The sequence below is a fragment of the Cricetulus griseus genome, chromosome 2, assembly GCF_003668045.3.
Source record: "Cricetulus griseus strain 17A/GY chromosome 2, alternate assembly CriGri-PICRH-1.0, whole genome shotgun sequence".
NCBI classification, from domain to species: domain Eukaryota; kingdom Metazoa; phylum Chordata; class Mammalia; order Rodentia; family Cricetidae; genus Cricetulus; species Cricetulus griseus.
The window spans coordinates 162193391-162206924 of NC_048595.1; the positions used below are offsets into that span (position 1 = coordinate 162193391).

Here is a 13534-nt window from a genome sequence, read left to right on the forward strand (position 1 = left end):
CAGGAAAAGCCTGTGCTCCTTGAAAAGGGAAGCAAAAAAGGAAAAAGACAGAGGTTGAGGGCAAAAGCAAAGGAGACCAGAGTTGGCCTGCTAATCTGGCACTGATGCTAAATAAGGAAGACTAAAGAAAGGGAAGAGAGCTAAGTGCAGGACGGAGTCGGATGCAGTCCAGCCTGCTTGCTAGTCTAACTGTCCCTTTCTCTGGCTCTCAGAGGACTGCCACCACACCCCTAGACATCCCTTTGTAAGGTTGGGTCATAGATGCTGGTCACACCTATGGACAACCCTTTAGGAGTCCAGTTGTCAGTGCTGGCCCTGCCCTGGTGTCGCCCTTCCCAGTGTTCAGTTTGCTGCTTGGAAACTAGGTCTATCTACATTCCCCCGAAGACTCTGCTCCAACCAAGTTTTCATCTCACCAAAGAATGCATAGCTCTGATCAAAGTTTCTTCCTGCAGTCTATAAGCATTCTGGCCAGGTTTCAGCACACAGTCCCACAGCACTTTGCTCTCAGTTTCCCAAGAACGTGATTCAAAGACATCAGAGCACCATAGCCATGGAAACTACAGAGGACTTTTTACAGTGGTACCCCACGGCTGCCTAGTACTGAGAAGAGACTTTTCCTGGGGTCTCTCCCTGCTCTGCCAGTGTTGCTCTGAATCCCTTGTCTGGCCTCTCCCTCTTTTTCTGCACCTTAAAGTGCTTATTACTCTCTGTGTTGAGCCATGACTCTTATCTGCTTTTTCCTCTCACTGGAAGTGGAACAGCTCCTCAAACAAATAAGTCTCTCCAGGACTCTGTGTCCAGGTTTAGATTTAAACTTTGGTATTAAAACTAGTGGTTACTAAACATAAGCACTTCAAAAGTCATTATCCAGCTTTCCCAAGTGTTGTGTGCAGGACGTAGCGAGCAGCCCTGTCTCTTGCCCTCCATTCTCCTTCCTGCACGCTCCTGAAGAACCACCCTCCCATCGCTTCTAGGAGAAGGTGTCTTAGCAATAAGGCCACAGTGGGCAGGATCCCCACCCCTGGCATGCCCAGTGGTCTGCTCTCTGAAGAAAAGGGGGAGCTTTACTGAAGTGAAACTTGAGTCACACTCTGAAACCAGGGGAACCACTGTTGACAGAGGAAGATCCCAAGCATAGGGGAAGTTCTGGGTTATGAGGCCACAGCCAAGGAAGGAACCACCAGGAGTTTGTAGAATTCCCCTTTGACTGGAGAAACCTTTACCTAGATCACCATCCACCAACTGCCTCATTGGTCCCATTCATTAGTCTTTTTTTTAAGATTCTTTTTTTTTAATTTATATGTATGGGTGCTTTGCCTGCATTCATGTTTATGTATTATGTGTGTGCAGAGCATGCACGTCCCCCCCAAAAAAAAGGGCATGAGATCCCCTGGAACCAGAGTTGTGGATGTTTGTGAGCTGCCATGTGGATGCTGGGAATGGAACCTTGGTCCTCTGCAAGAGCTACAAGTGCTCTTAGCTTTTGAGCCATCCCTCCAGCCCCAAAGTTACCATTTCTGGAACATCCATTTTGTGCCAGGCATCCTTCTGGATGCTAGGAACACGGAAAGACTGAAACAGAAGAGCTTCCTAGTGGAGCTCCTTGCTCAAGAGATTTAACAGTACAATGGCTTCCTTTTACTGATGAGGAAACAGACATTTGGAAAGATACATGCCATTGATGCATGTCCCTGACAGTGACTAAGGAAGCAGGATCAAAAGAGGAAGCGATTAGACTCTTCTGGTGTTCTTTCCTTTGTAGGTCTCAACTTCCTGCCTGTTCCATCTGCATGTCATGGGCTTTCTCCCTTTAAAAAAATAACCATGTCCAAGTCTAGTCCCCATGGTCTCAGACTGTACTCTTCTTTGGAATAGGGTCACTACAGATGTAATTAGCTGAGATGAGAGCACCCTTGAGCAGGTCAGCACCTAATCTATCATCTCAGGAGTCCTCACAAGATGGAGATGTAGAAAACGCAAGGCAAGAACTCCCTGGAGTGACGAAGGAGGTAGGGGACTATGGGGATGAAACCCATCAAGGACCCCTAGTGACACCAGGAACTACACAAGTACATTCTCCCTAGAGCCTCCCAGACAGCAAATCCTGTTTCCGCTTCTCCCATAGTGCCTCATCTTCTGGTGTCTGAATGAGGTCCTGCCCCCCTCTTGCCATCTACGGCTCCTTATTGCCACATCCAAGACTGCCTGTCTCCCACAGCTGACAGAGCCGCCTTTCCTGCCAGAGCCCTGCAAGGAAGCAACCCCAGAAAGAATTTTGTTGTTTTGCTCTATTGTTTATTGTATTTTGCCAATTCCTTTTTTTTTTTTTCTTCCAAGACAGGGTCTCAACTAGATAACTCTTGGCTGTCCTCTACCTCCTGAATGCTGGGATGAAAGGCACACACCACCACCACCACCTGGCTATTTTGTCGATTCTTTTTTCTTGGGGGGGGGGTGTCAAGACAGTGTTTCACTGTATAGCCCTGGCTGTCCTGGACCTCCCTCTGTAGACCAGGCTGGGTCTTGAACTCACAGACATCCATCCTCCTGCCTCTGTGTCCCAATGCTGGGATTAAAGGCGTGCACCATCACCACCCATTTATTTTGTCAATTCTTAATCTGCCTCTTCAGTGTCACTGATACTATGCTTCTTAACATAGTTTGTGTGCTTGCTGCATTATGTGCTGTTACATTTATCAATCTTATTTTTCAAATTGGTTCCTAGGAATTTTAGAACAGGCCTTGATGTAGAAGAATTGTGAGTGTCAGAACTATAAATATTTACGAACAGATTTGCTTAGGAGACATTAAGTCACCCTAAGTAGAATTTAGTTAAGAGGCACGGGCTCCACAATACAACAAAGATAAGAAGTGTGCTAACCAGGTCTGTTTGAGGTCAGTGAAATTTAGGATGTTAGGATCCTAATGTTTGTTTACAAAGACAGATCCCCAATTAGGCTCCATTCCCATAACAAAAGGAGAAAACTCTGAATTACAAATGGCCACTAGGCTCATCCTCATATCAAAGAACATGATAAGTGCAGCACAGGTTACAGGCATCATTAGGTCCTAGCCCTGCCATTAAGTCCCCTGTGCTCTTATCCAGAAAAAGCATAATTCTTCCAAGTGGGCAAGATGACCCCAGGTAACAACTGTTGGAAAAGTATAACACTGGTATACTTAAGTAAGTCTGGCAATATCTTTGCTGTGTAAATCTCCCATCTGCTAAGTGGCCAGACTTGCAGTCTTATGTCTCTGTTTAAACCATTCAAAGTGTGAACTGGGACTGAACCTAAACTTAAGGATGACAATGTGTGTGGAATGCACAAGCCTAAGGTGTGTATGGACCACTAAAACCATCTATTTATGACTGGCTCCTCTACAGGCAATAGCCAGTGCTGGACACGTGCTATGCTAAAAATGCCCCCCCCCACTTCATTGATCTCTAAATGTGCAGAGTGACTTCTCCCTGAGAAGGCATATTAATATTAATTCTAGAATAGTACCAGTCACTTCTTTGGATCATTTCATACCCTGTAGTAGAGGGTCTTTGGAACTGGTAAACACAATCAAATACAACAAATGTACGGTGGGTGAGATGACTCAAGGGTGATATGCTTGGGGGGCCCAACAATCAGAGTTTAATCCCTGGAACCCATGTAAAGGTATAAAGAGAGAACCAACAGCACAAAGGTGTCCTCTGACCTCCACATACACACTATAGCACAAGCATGCCCAGTAACAACAAAAAGAAAGACAAGAGAAATGATTCCCTGTCTGAGGTGGGGGTGGGGCATGCTGTAGACCTGGGCGTCTTACCTTTCTTTTAAAAACTCTTCAAATTCCTTGCAGTTCTTGCGGCCATTGTTCAGATGCTGGATGATGCTGTCATAGCCGACAGTGCTGAGAATGTCCGTGCTCTGAGGAATGAACAACATGGCATCAGACCAGGAATAAGCATGAAGAAGGAAGGGATGCGTGGGGCAGAAGGGGCAGGAAGCCGCAAAGGTACTTCACTGAATCACTTTTATGAAAACACATGACCCAAGAGAGCACAGACCAGAAGCAAAAATGAACAGCTCAGAAGAAGAGTTAAAATGATGAAACTGAAGAGTCACAAAACAAGGACAAGACAGGCATCGAGACTTAAGGATGAGGGGTGAGGCAGACTCAAGTCCCTCTTTGGGCCTCCACTCACCCTTAAGTCAAGACAAGAGAGATGGCTCAAGGCTCCTACTCCTGCCTCTTGCTGTGTGCACCTTCACATTGCTTGGCAGAAACTACCTCAGGCTACCAGGCCGTGGTGGGGGCACACAAAGATGGATCTCTGTGAATTGGAGGCCAGCCTGGGCTACAGGTTGAGTTCCAGCACAACCAGGGCTGTTACACAGTATGTGGTGGTTTGAATGTAATCGGCCCCATAAGATCATAGGAAGAGGCACTATTCGGAACTGTGACTTTGTTGGAATAGGTATGGCCTCCTTAGAGAAGTGTGTCACTGTGGGGGTGGGCTTTGAGGTTTCCTAGGCTCAAGATACCACCCAGTGTCTGAGTCTACTTCCTGTTTAATTTTTAAATACATTAGTAAACACAACGTGAAGATCTGACAATTACCCAACAAGAGCATGACATCACAGGGAAAATCTGTGGTGTGCCAATATTCTCTTCCTGGTCCATGGAATTCCCTGGAGAATCTACCAAATTTGGTTCCTACTCTTGTCCTGTAAGTGTGAGGAGGCAGGCAAGCACAGAGAAGCAGCTCCTCTCCAAACTAAAATAAAGTATCCATATGTAAGACCACGGGAAAGACAGAGATAGAGTGGTGGAAGGAGGGTTTTAACTGCTTTAGGCAATAGGGCCCATTTTATTTTCATCAGGGGTTAAACAACATTCAGTTTGTCCTTAAACCTGCCACCAAAGACCCTGACATCTCCTCCCACAGCCAGTTAGTCTTGAAGGACTGCAGAATAGCCACAAAAGGCAAGCAGTCCTGAACCACAAGGCATGAGTAAGAAGGTAAGCCACAGAGTGGAAGAAAGTGGCCATTGGCCCGATGGAATCATGAAAGGAAGACTGGGCCAGCATTGCTGCACAGAGTTCCTGGCCCTAGTCTGGGGGAAAGAATATTCAATTTTTAATTAGCAACTTCACTACCCCCTCTTCAATATAGTATTTACATTTTCATTTGCAAAATCCAAAGCCAGTTTCTCAACTCTCAGGCTTTCTGAGACTCCTTTCTGAGTAGCACAGTTCCCTCTTCTGGGTTCTCAGACTTTGGTGCTATGTATTGCTCACACAGATTTCTGTCCCATCTCTATTGAACACTCCTAGAATTTTGTTCAACACCATCACCATTCCTGTACCCCTCACAGAAAAATCTCCCTTAAGGTTATGCACTTCACAGGCCTACAGCAGAAATGTGCAGGGTGAGATGTCTCCCACAACCCCATCCAAATACACAAAAACAGAACAATGAAACAAAGCCCCCTGGGGAAGTGAACAAAGGAATAAAAAGGCTCATTGTCTAAGTCATTGTAGACACACGTCTCCATTCCTACCCATCAAGCATGCTAGACTTCTCTGCACCATGACATCTGGGAGGTGGTTCCACTTTTCTTAATGAAGGGTACAAATAGTTTAGGTCTGGTGGGGCAAGGAAACTAGAACAGAGTTTCCTGAAAACACAGACCTCCCAGCTGCCAGGCTCAGTGACAAAACAGAACAGCTGCTCAGTCACTCTGAATTGGTGAAGAAAGGAAAGCAAGTAAGAACTAAGAAAAGAGATTCCCAGAAAAAGCAAAGCACCCAGCACCAGGTCCAAAGCGTCGAGATACTGGCCTATGCTAGTCAGAGAGCATGAGTACTAAATGAAGGACAGAAATAACAGTGGAAGAGTGAAGCAAAACAGAGCAATGCACATGCAACCAAAGACATACCAAGACACACAGCACCAAGGGAGAGAGCCCAGAGAGAGAGAGCTCAGAGGGCAAAATGCCTGCTTCACACCAAAGTGTGAAGAACTGAGTTCAGTTCAGGCACACACATGAAAGTCAGGTGTCGCAGCACGTGCTCATAATCCCAGAACTGAGGAGGTAAGGACAAGCAGATCCCTGGAGCTTGTAGACTACATACATAGCAAGCTCCAGTAAGAGACCATCCCAGTGAGAGAGTATCTCAAGTACCAAGGTGGACAGCTTCTGAGGGGAACTGCCAGAGGCTGGCCTCTGGCCTCTCTATACATACATCCACCTGCACAAACATCCACAAGGACAGAAATGGGGAAGAAAGGGTGGGAGGGAGGGAAGACGAGGAGGGATGGAGAAGGGAAGGAAAGGGAAGGAAGGAAAGGTTGGCAGAAAATAAAAATAACTAGTGGGGCTGGAGGGATAGCTCAGAGGTTACTTGCTTGCACACACGCACACACAGGCACACATGCTTGTGTGCATACAAATTAAAAATAAATCTTTTTAAAATAAATGGAGATATATAAGTAGCAAAATAAAGAGGAAAATTTTTAAGAGAGCATCACTATCTGCCATTAGAATGGGAATGCTAAACCCTTGACCCCAGTCCTCAGCCTCATATTCAGAGCCTCTATGCTAATCCACACCTCCCCACTGCCAGCTTCTCCCACACTGGTCTCCCCTCTCATCTCCACGAGGAATGATGCACATTGCTACCCCAAGACCTTTCCACATACTATTCCTTTAGTGGGAAGGGCACGTCTTCCTTCTTCACTTAAATCCTACCTCTGCTTCAGAGCCTGTTCAAATCCCATCTGAATGGAGTCTTCCTGGGAGAATTTACTATCTTCTGTCTGTGTTTAGAATGCCTGGAGTGTTTACTGTTGCTTGGCTATTAGCATATACTGTTTTGTGCCATGAAGTATCATCTTTTTTTTCTTTCTTTCTTTTGAGACCAGGTCTGATGAAATCAGATTGATCTAATTTACATTGTAGCCAAGTATGGCCCTCAACTTCTGATCTTTCTGCCTCAACCTCCCAAGTGCTGGGATTACAGCCATCACACCTGCTTTACACTGTACTGTAATTATAGTCATCACACCTGGTTCATATAGTATGGAGGATCAAACCCAGGGCCAGTACATGCTAGTGAAGCACTACCAACTGAGCTAAAACCAACCCTAGTTATCATATTTTCTAATAAAATGTATAACTCACCATAGGTAATTTGGATTATGCACAAACTTTATCGATCACATTAATGATTTTTGATATGCATTTTAATTTCACCCAACTACACACAAAATACTAACAAAGTTATAAAGCCAGCCCAAGATTGAGGTACTTGCAACCAGGGAGCCTACCATTCATTCCAGGGAGTCAGTAAAATCATACATATAAAATAAGCATGTATGTCCAAGGAAGGTTAGAGATGAGGAGAGTATATAACATGGCCATATGAAGAATATGTGTGATTAATACAGTAGAAAAAGGAGATAAGTCATATGAGATAAAGAAGAAATAAGGAAATGGGGGGGCAAATGAGGCAGGGTCTTGTTGCCATATTCTCCAAGCTGGCCTGAAACTGACAACCCTCCTAACTTAGCCTCACAGGGTTTAGAATTACAGATATGTATCACCACTAATGGCCAAGAAATACGATTTAAACAGAGTCCTTTAAAATAACCAGGAGTCACATGAAAAGTAAAGATGCATTTCAACTAAAGTGACAATATAAATATCAGAATTTGCCTGGAATGGTGGCCCATGCCTTTAATCCCAGTACTCAGGAGACAGAGGCAGGCATATCTCTGAGTTCAATGCCAGCCTGGTCAACAGAGTGAGTTCCAGGACAACAAAGGCTACAGAGAAACCTGTCTCAAAAAACAAAACAAACAAAGGCAATAACATGAAGTCTACTAACAACACAAATAAGCATGGGAAAAGAAAAACAGACATGAGTAGCTCCACATCTTTAAAGAAACATAAAACATAGAGCTCTATCACAATGAAAGAAAACTGACCCAAAGCCCAGTGTGGTGGCTCATGCCTTTAATCCCAGCATTAAGGAAGCAGGGGCAGGCGGATCTCTGAGTTTGAGACTAGCTTAGTGAAGGAAGCAAGTTCCAGAGCCAACCAGGGCTACATAGTGAGACCTGTCGAAGGAAGGAAGGAAGGAAGGAAGGAAGGAAGGAAGGAAGGAAGGAAGGAAGGAAGGAAGGAAGGAAGGAAGGAAGGAAAAAGAAAGGAAAGAGGGATAGGAGGGAGGGAAGAAGGAATGGAAGAAGGAAAAAGAAAGAAAAGGAGAGAGAAAGATTTTAAATATTACAGTGACATGAAAAAATACAAGCTAGCGGGGTGTTGGTGGTGCATGCCTTTAGTCCCAGGACTTGGGAGGAAGAGGCAGGTGGATCTCTATGAGTTCAAGGCCAGCCTGGTCTACAGAGCCAGTTCCAGGACAACTTCCAAAGCCACAGAGAAACCCTGTCTTGAAAAAAATACAAGCTTTTCTGGGATAAACATTAAAATTGTTGTAAAATCTCTTTAGTGCACACCTTTAAAAAAAGCATTGCTGAAAGAACTGTAGGAAGGTCTAAGTAAAGCTTATTTGAAGGCGTGAACCCTGTTTTGAAAAGCTGATTTTCTCCCAGTTTCTCCAGATTCAACATAATTCCACAGAATCCCCAAATCCTCTTCTATAAATAAATGCAATTTGGACCTAAATTCATAAAGAGTTACAGAGGACCTGGACTAGGCACAAAATAAAATTTTGATTGACTTGTGTTGTTTGAAAAGCATAACCAGTGTCAGACATGGTAACACACAAGTGTAACCCAGCACCTAGGGAGTGGGAGCAGGAGGATCAGTTCAAGAACAGCCTTGACTACATAGCAAGTTCAAGGTCAGCCAGAGCTCCCTAACATCAAAGCTAGAGGGTTCAGACCACCTGACCTGAGAACTTTCCATGAAGTTACAATAAACAGAACTGCACAGTAGAGACCTGAAGATAAACAAGTAGGCAATGGAACAGAAAAAGACACAGAAATAGACTCATTTGTCTATAACCAACTGACTTTCAGCAAAGGAACCAAAGCTGCTCAATTCTTCTGAACAGATGTTCCTAGAACAACTTCAGAAACTTGATGGGGAACGTCTACACTCATCTTCTCCTGAACGCAGAAGTCAATTTGAAGTGAGTGTGCATTTAAATGTAAAGCTAAAAATATAATGTATTTAGAAGAAAACATAGAAAATTAAGAACTCGAGGTCATCAAAAAGAAACCATAGCAGTCTTCAGAATGGCTCAGTCTATAAAGGGCTTGCCCTGAGAAGCATGAAGAACTGAGTTCCACCCCCAGACCCCACATAAAAAGTACTAGGCGTGGTAGTGCACTTGCTATGCCAGCACTGGGAAGGCAGAGACAGATAGATCCCTAAGGCTCATGGACCAGCAAGCCTCACCTAAATAGTGAGCTCCCAGCCAGTGAGAAACCCAACCTCAAAAGGAGTGTGTGGCATTCCTAGCAATGACACCAAAGGTTGTTATTGCACGCTGACCTTCACATGCATGAGCATGCAGGCATATGCATACATTTTTTAAAGAAAAAGAACTGTAATGCTTTGGGGAACTTAGTAAATCTCCCAAGATCAAAAGAGACTGGGAATATTCAGGGTGGTATAGCCATAGACAGACTTAGCAAATCCTTAGGGGAAAAAAGTCTTAAAGCTAATGGCCAGAGATTTAGCTCAATGGGGGTATACTTAGCATACATAAGGCCCCAGGCTTGCCCTGTAAGGACCACCAAAAAATAAAAGTAAGTACACCTGTGTCTGTTCATATTTCCCATGAAGAGTTTCTTCTGTCCCGTTCATTTGTTTCTAGTTTTTTTTTTTCATTATTTAAAATACAGAACAGGGCCTGGAGAGATGGCTCAGCAGTTAAGAGCACTGACTGTTCTTCCAGAGGACCCGGGTTCAATTCCCAGCACCCATATGACAGTTCACAACTGTCTGTAACTCCAGTTTCAGGGGATCTGACACCCCACAAACATACATGCAAACAAAACACCAATGCACATAAAATAAAAATAATAAATTATTTTAAAAAATAAAAAGTAAAATACAGAACAGCAGACTAGCAAGATAGCTCAGGGTGTAAAAGCCCTTGCCATCAAGCTTGAAGATCTGACACCATATACATAACAATCACATGCAAACGCGCACAAAATAAGTAAATAAATAGTGGTTTTTTAAAATAAGGGAGAAATTAATTTATTTTAAAATTTAAAAAGTACTGGGCCAGTAATGTGGTTTAGTTGGCAGAACAATTACCTAGCATTCAGAGTCATGGATTTGATAGAGATAGATATAGATAAATGATAGATAAACAGACAGAAGAAGATAGGTAGATAGATGATAGATTGATAGATAGATAGATAGATAGATAGATAGATAGATAGATAGATAGATAACTGAAGAGCACTGGCAGTTCTTCCAGAAAACCCAAGTTCAATCCCCAGCACCCACATGGCAATTTACACTGTATCTGGGGACCTGACACTCTCTTCTGGCCTCCTTGGGTACCAGAGATGCACACAGTGCACATACATATATACACACAAAACACTCACACATGTTAAAAGAAAAAATACTTTTTTAAAAGTGCTACAGACTGAACCCAGAGCCCGACACATGCCAAGGAAGCATGCCACCTCTATGCTACATTCATGGCCCTTAATACTAGCACATACATAACATTTTTGTGACCACTTAAAAAGACATATGCAAAGAACAGACTCCCTTTATACCAGTGCCATCCTGTACCTTTGCCACTTTTATCGCACCTCTTGCTTATTAGTGACAAACTTCAATCATCTCTGGCTTATTCTCTTGGCATTTCTTCTTGTGCAAGTGAGCAGGATCAAATATCTTTTTCATTTGTTCCTTTGTCGCAGGCCAAAGTAACTAGTACAGAGCTGGGAAGATGGCACAGCAGTTAAAAGTACTTACTGCTCTTCCAGAGGACATGAGTTCTGTTCCCAGCTCCATTCTGGGTAGCTCACGAATACTTGTAACTCTAGCCCGTAACTCCACCTCCAGGGAATCCGATGTGTGCTCATGAGCACGCACACGCTCATGTCCCCCCCACCCCCCCAAACACTCACACTTAAAAATAATAAAAGTAAATCCTGGAGCTGGGCATTGGTGGCACACGCCTTTAATCCCAGCACTCAGAGGCAGAGGCAGGCGGATCTCTGTGAGTTCAAGACCAGCCTGGTCTACAAGAGCTAGTTCCAGGACAGCCTCCAAAGCCACAGAGAAACCCTGTCTCGAAAAACCAAAAAAAAAAAAAAAAGAAAAAAGAAAAAGAAAAAGAAAAAGTAAATCCTGGGAGCCTGTGCTGTCTCTCCAGACTTGCTTCTTGAACACTTCTGCATCACCTAAAGATGCACAGGGTAGAGAGAAATGATGTTCTGATGGGCTAGCTAAGGACAACTGGCCATACCATACATAATGTCCTTAAACATTCCATGTTCAATAAGATAACAGTAATAAATCATTTGTTCTGTCCAGGCTTTAGGACAATGTAGTCACTCTAGAAACTGACAACCAGCCAGGCATGGTGGTGCTGGCCTTTAATCCCAGCACTCAAGAGGCAGGAGGATCTCTGTGAGTTTGAGGCCAATCTGGTATACAGAGTGAGTTCTAGGACAGCCAGGGCTATAAAGAGAGATCCTGTCTCAAAGAAAATAAAAACCCTAACAGCATTCCATATCAGTTCCTTTTTGACAGCACACAGAACTTGAGTCTATGGATGTAGCACAGTTTACTGAGCACTTTCCTATGTATGAGCATATACACTGCTTCCAAAATTTTGCAATGAAAACAGTTTTTTAATGTTTTATAATTTACCTTAAAAGACTGATTCTAGGGTGTTCTAATTTACTTTTATTTTTGTCTGTTTTGAGGTGTGTGTGTGTGTGTGTGTGTGTGTGTGTGTGTGTGCACGTGTGCCTGTGTGTTTACTCACTTGAGTGTGGGTGTGAAAGTATGGGTGTCACACTCCTGTGATAGTGTGTTTGTTAAAATCAGAGAACAACTTCCAGGAACTGGTTCTCTCCTTCCACAGTCAGTGGAATTTGGAGATTGGAATCAGGTTCACAGGTTTTGTGACAAGTACCCTCACCTGTGATCCTGCACTGGATGTACTTTGGTTTTTTGAAACAGGGTAGCTAGCTAGCTTTGAACCTTCCATCTCTAGAGTACTGGGTTTATAAATGTGCACCACTATACCTAGTCCTGGTCTTCGTAATGTATGAGTGTTGTTTGTGTGTGTGCACACATGTGTGTGAAGGTGCCCAGTATCCAGAGACAGATGGCAGGTGTTTGCTCTGTCACTGTCTGATTTTTTTTGTTCTTTTGTTTTGTTTTGAGACAGAGTTTCACGATGTAGCCCTGGCTGTCTTAGAGCTCTCTATGTAGATCAAGCTGGTCTTGAACTCACAGAGATCTGTCTGTCTATACCACCTGAGTGTTGGGATAAAAGGTATGTGCCACTGCACCTAGCTTGCTTTATTCCTTTGAGACAAGGCTTCTCCCTGTACCCAGAGGTAGGCTGATGACCAGCAAACCCCAGTGATCCTCTTGTCTCTACCCTTAACAGTGTTTGAGTTATAAGTATGCATGGATTTTTACATAGCTATTTGGGGATTTGAAGTCACCCACTCATGTTTGTACACCTAACACTCCTACCTGCTCACTTATATTCCTAACCCTAGCTCTGTGTTTTAAATTACAGTTTTAAGTGGTTGTTAGTGACATATAGAATGCTATTGCAAACTTTTTAATCCCAGCATTGGGGAGGAAGAGGCAGGCAGATCTCTGTGAGTGTAAGGCCAGCCTGGTCTACATAGCAGGTTCCAGGCCAGCCAGAGGTACACAGGGAGCCCATCTCAAAAAAAAAAAAAAAAAAAAAAAAAAAAAAAAAAAAAAAGTTGGTCAATTGACCATGTTGCCTCTGTGCGCGCGCACGCGACACACACATGCGAGCACCTGGTGTTTTGATAACCTCTTGGTACAATTTCTGGTGCTTTGGCTTCTGTGTGGAGTGAGACGTGATAGGAAAGGTGCTAGCCTGCAGATAGGACATGCACGGGCTCCTCCAGAGCTGCGCTTTTTCCTTGAAGATTGGTAGAATCACACCCTGGAGGCCATCGAGCTCATGACAGGCACCTGCTTCAGGGTGTCATCAGCTGACACTTTGGCAGAACAATCAGAAGCAGCTGCTCCATATTCACCCATGTGGGGAGGGCCCTGGCTGCATTCCCAGGGTCCTTTAACTGATCTCTCTATGGATGCTCCCAGTCCAGCTGCCTCAGAGCTTGTGGCTAAGGTCTCAAGACGTGGTGTAGAGAATCTGTGTACTTTACTCTCTGTTTATCCTGGGTTGGAAAACTTCCTTCCGACCTCTGTCCATCTAGTCCCATCTGCCTTTTCCACTGCAGAATTTCCCTCAATCAGCAGCTCACCAACAGGTCTTTCTCTGTTTTCTAGTACTGCCATGTATC

General features: G+C 44.0%; 1 protein-coding gene across 1 annotated transcript in view; it reads right to left on the minus strand.

The window, feature by feature from the left end:
- Pstpip2 (proline-serine-threonine phosphatase interacting protein 2) overlaps positions 1–13268 on the minus strand; it is a 48016-nt gene extending 34748 nt beyond the window's left edge. Inside the window, exons 1-2 of the mRNA XM_035438712.1 lie at positions 13170–13268; positions 3823–3923 (exon numbers count right to left, since the gene is read on the minus strand). Coding sequence (XP_035294603.1) covers positions 3823–3923; positions 13170–13268 — 200 coding nt within the window. The remainder of the gene's footprint in view (positions 1–3822; positions 3924–13169) is intronic.
- Between the last annotated feature and the right edge of the window lie 266 nt (positions 13269–13534).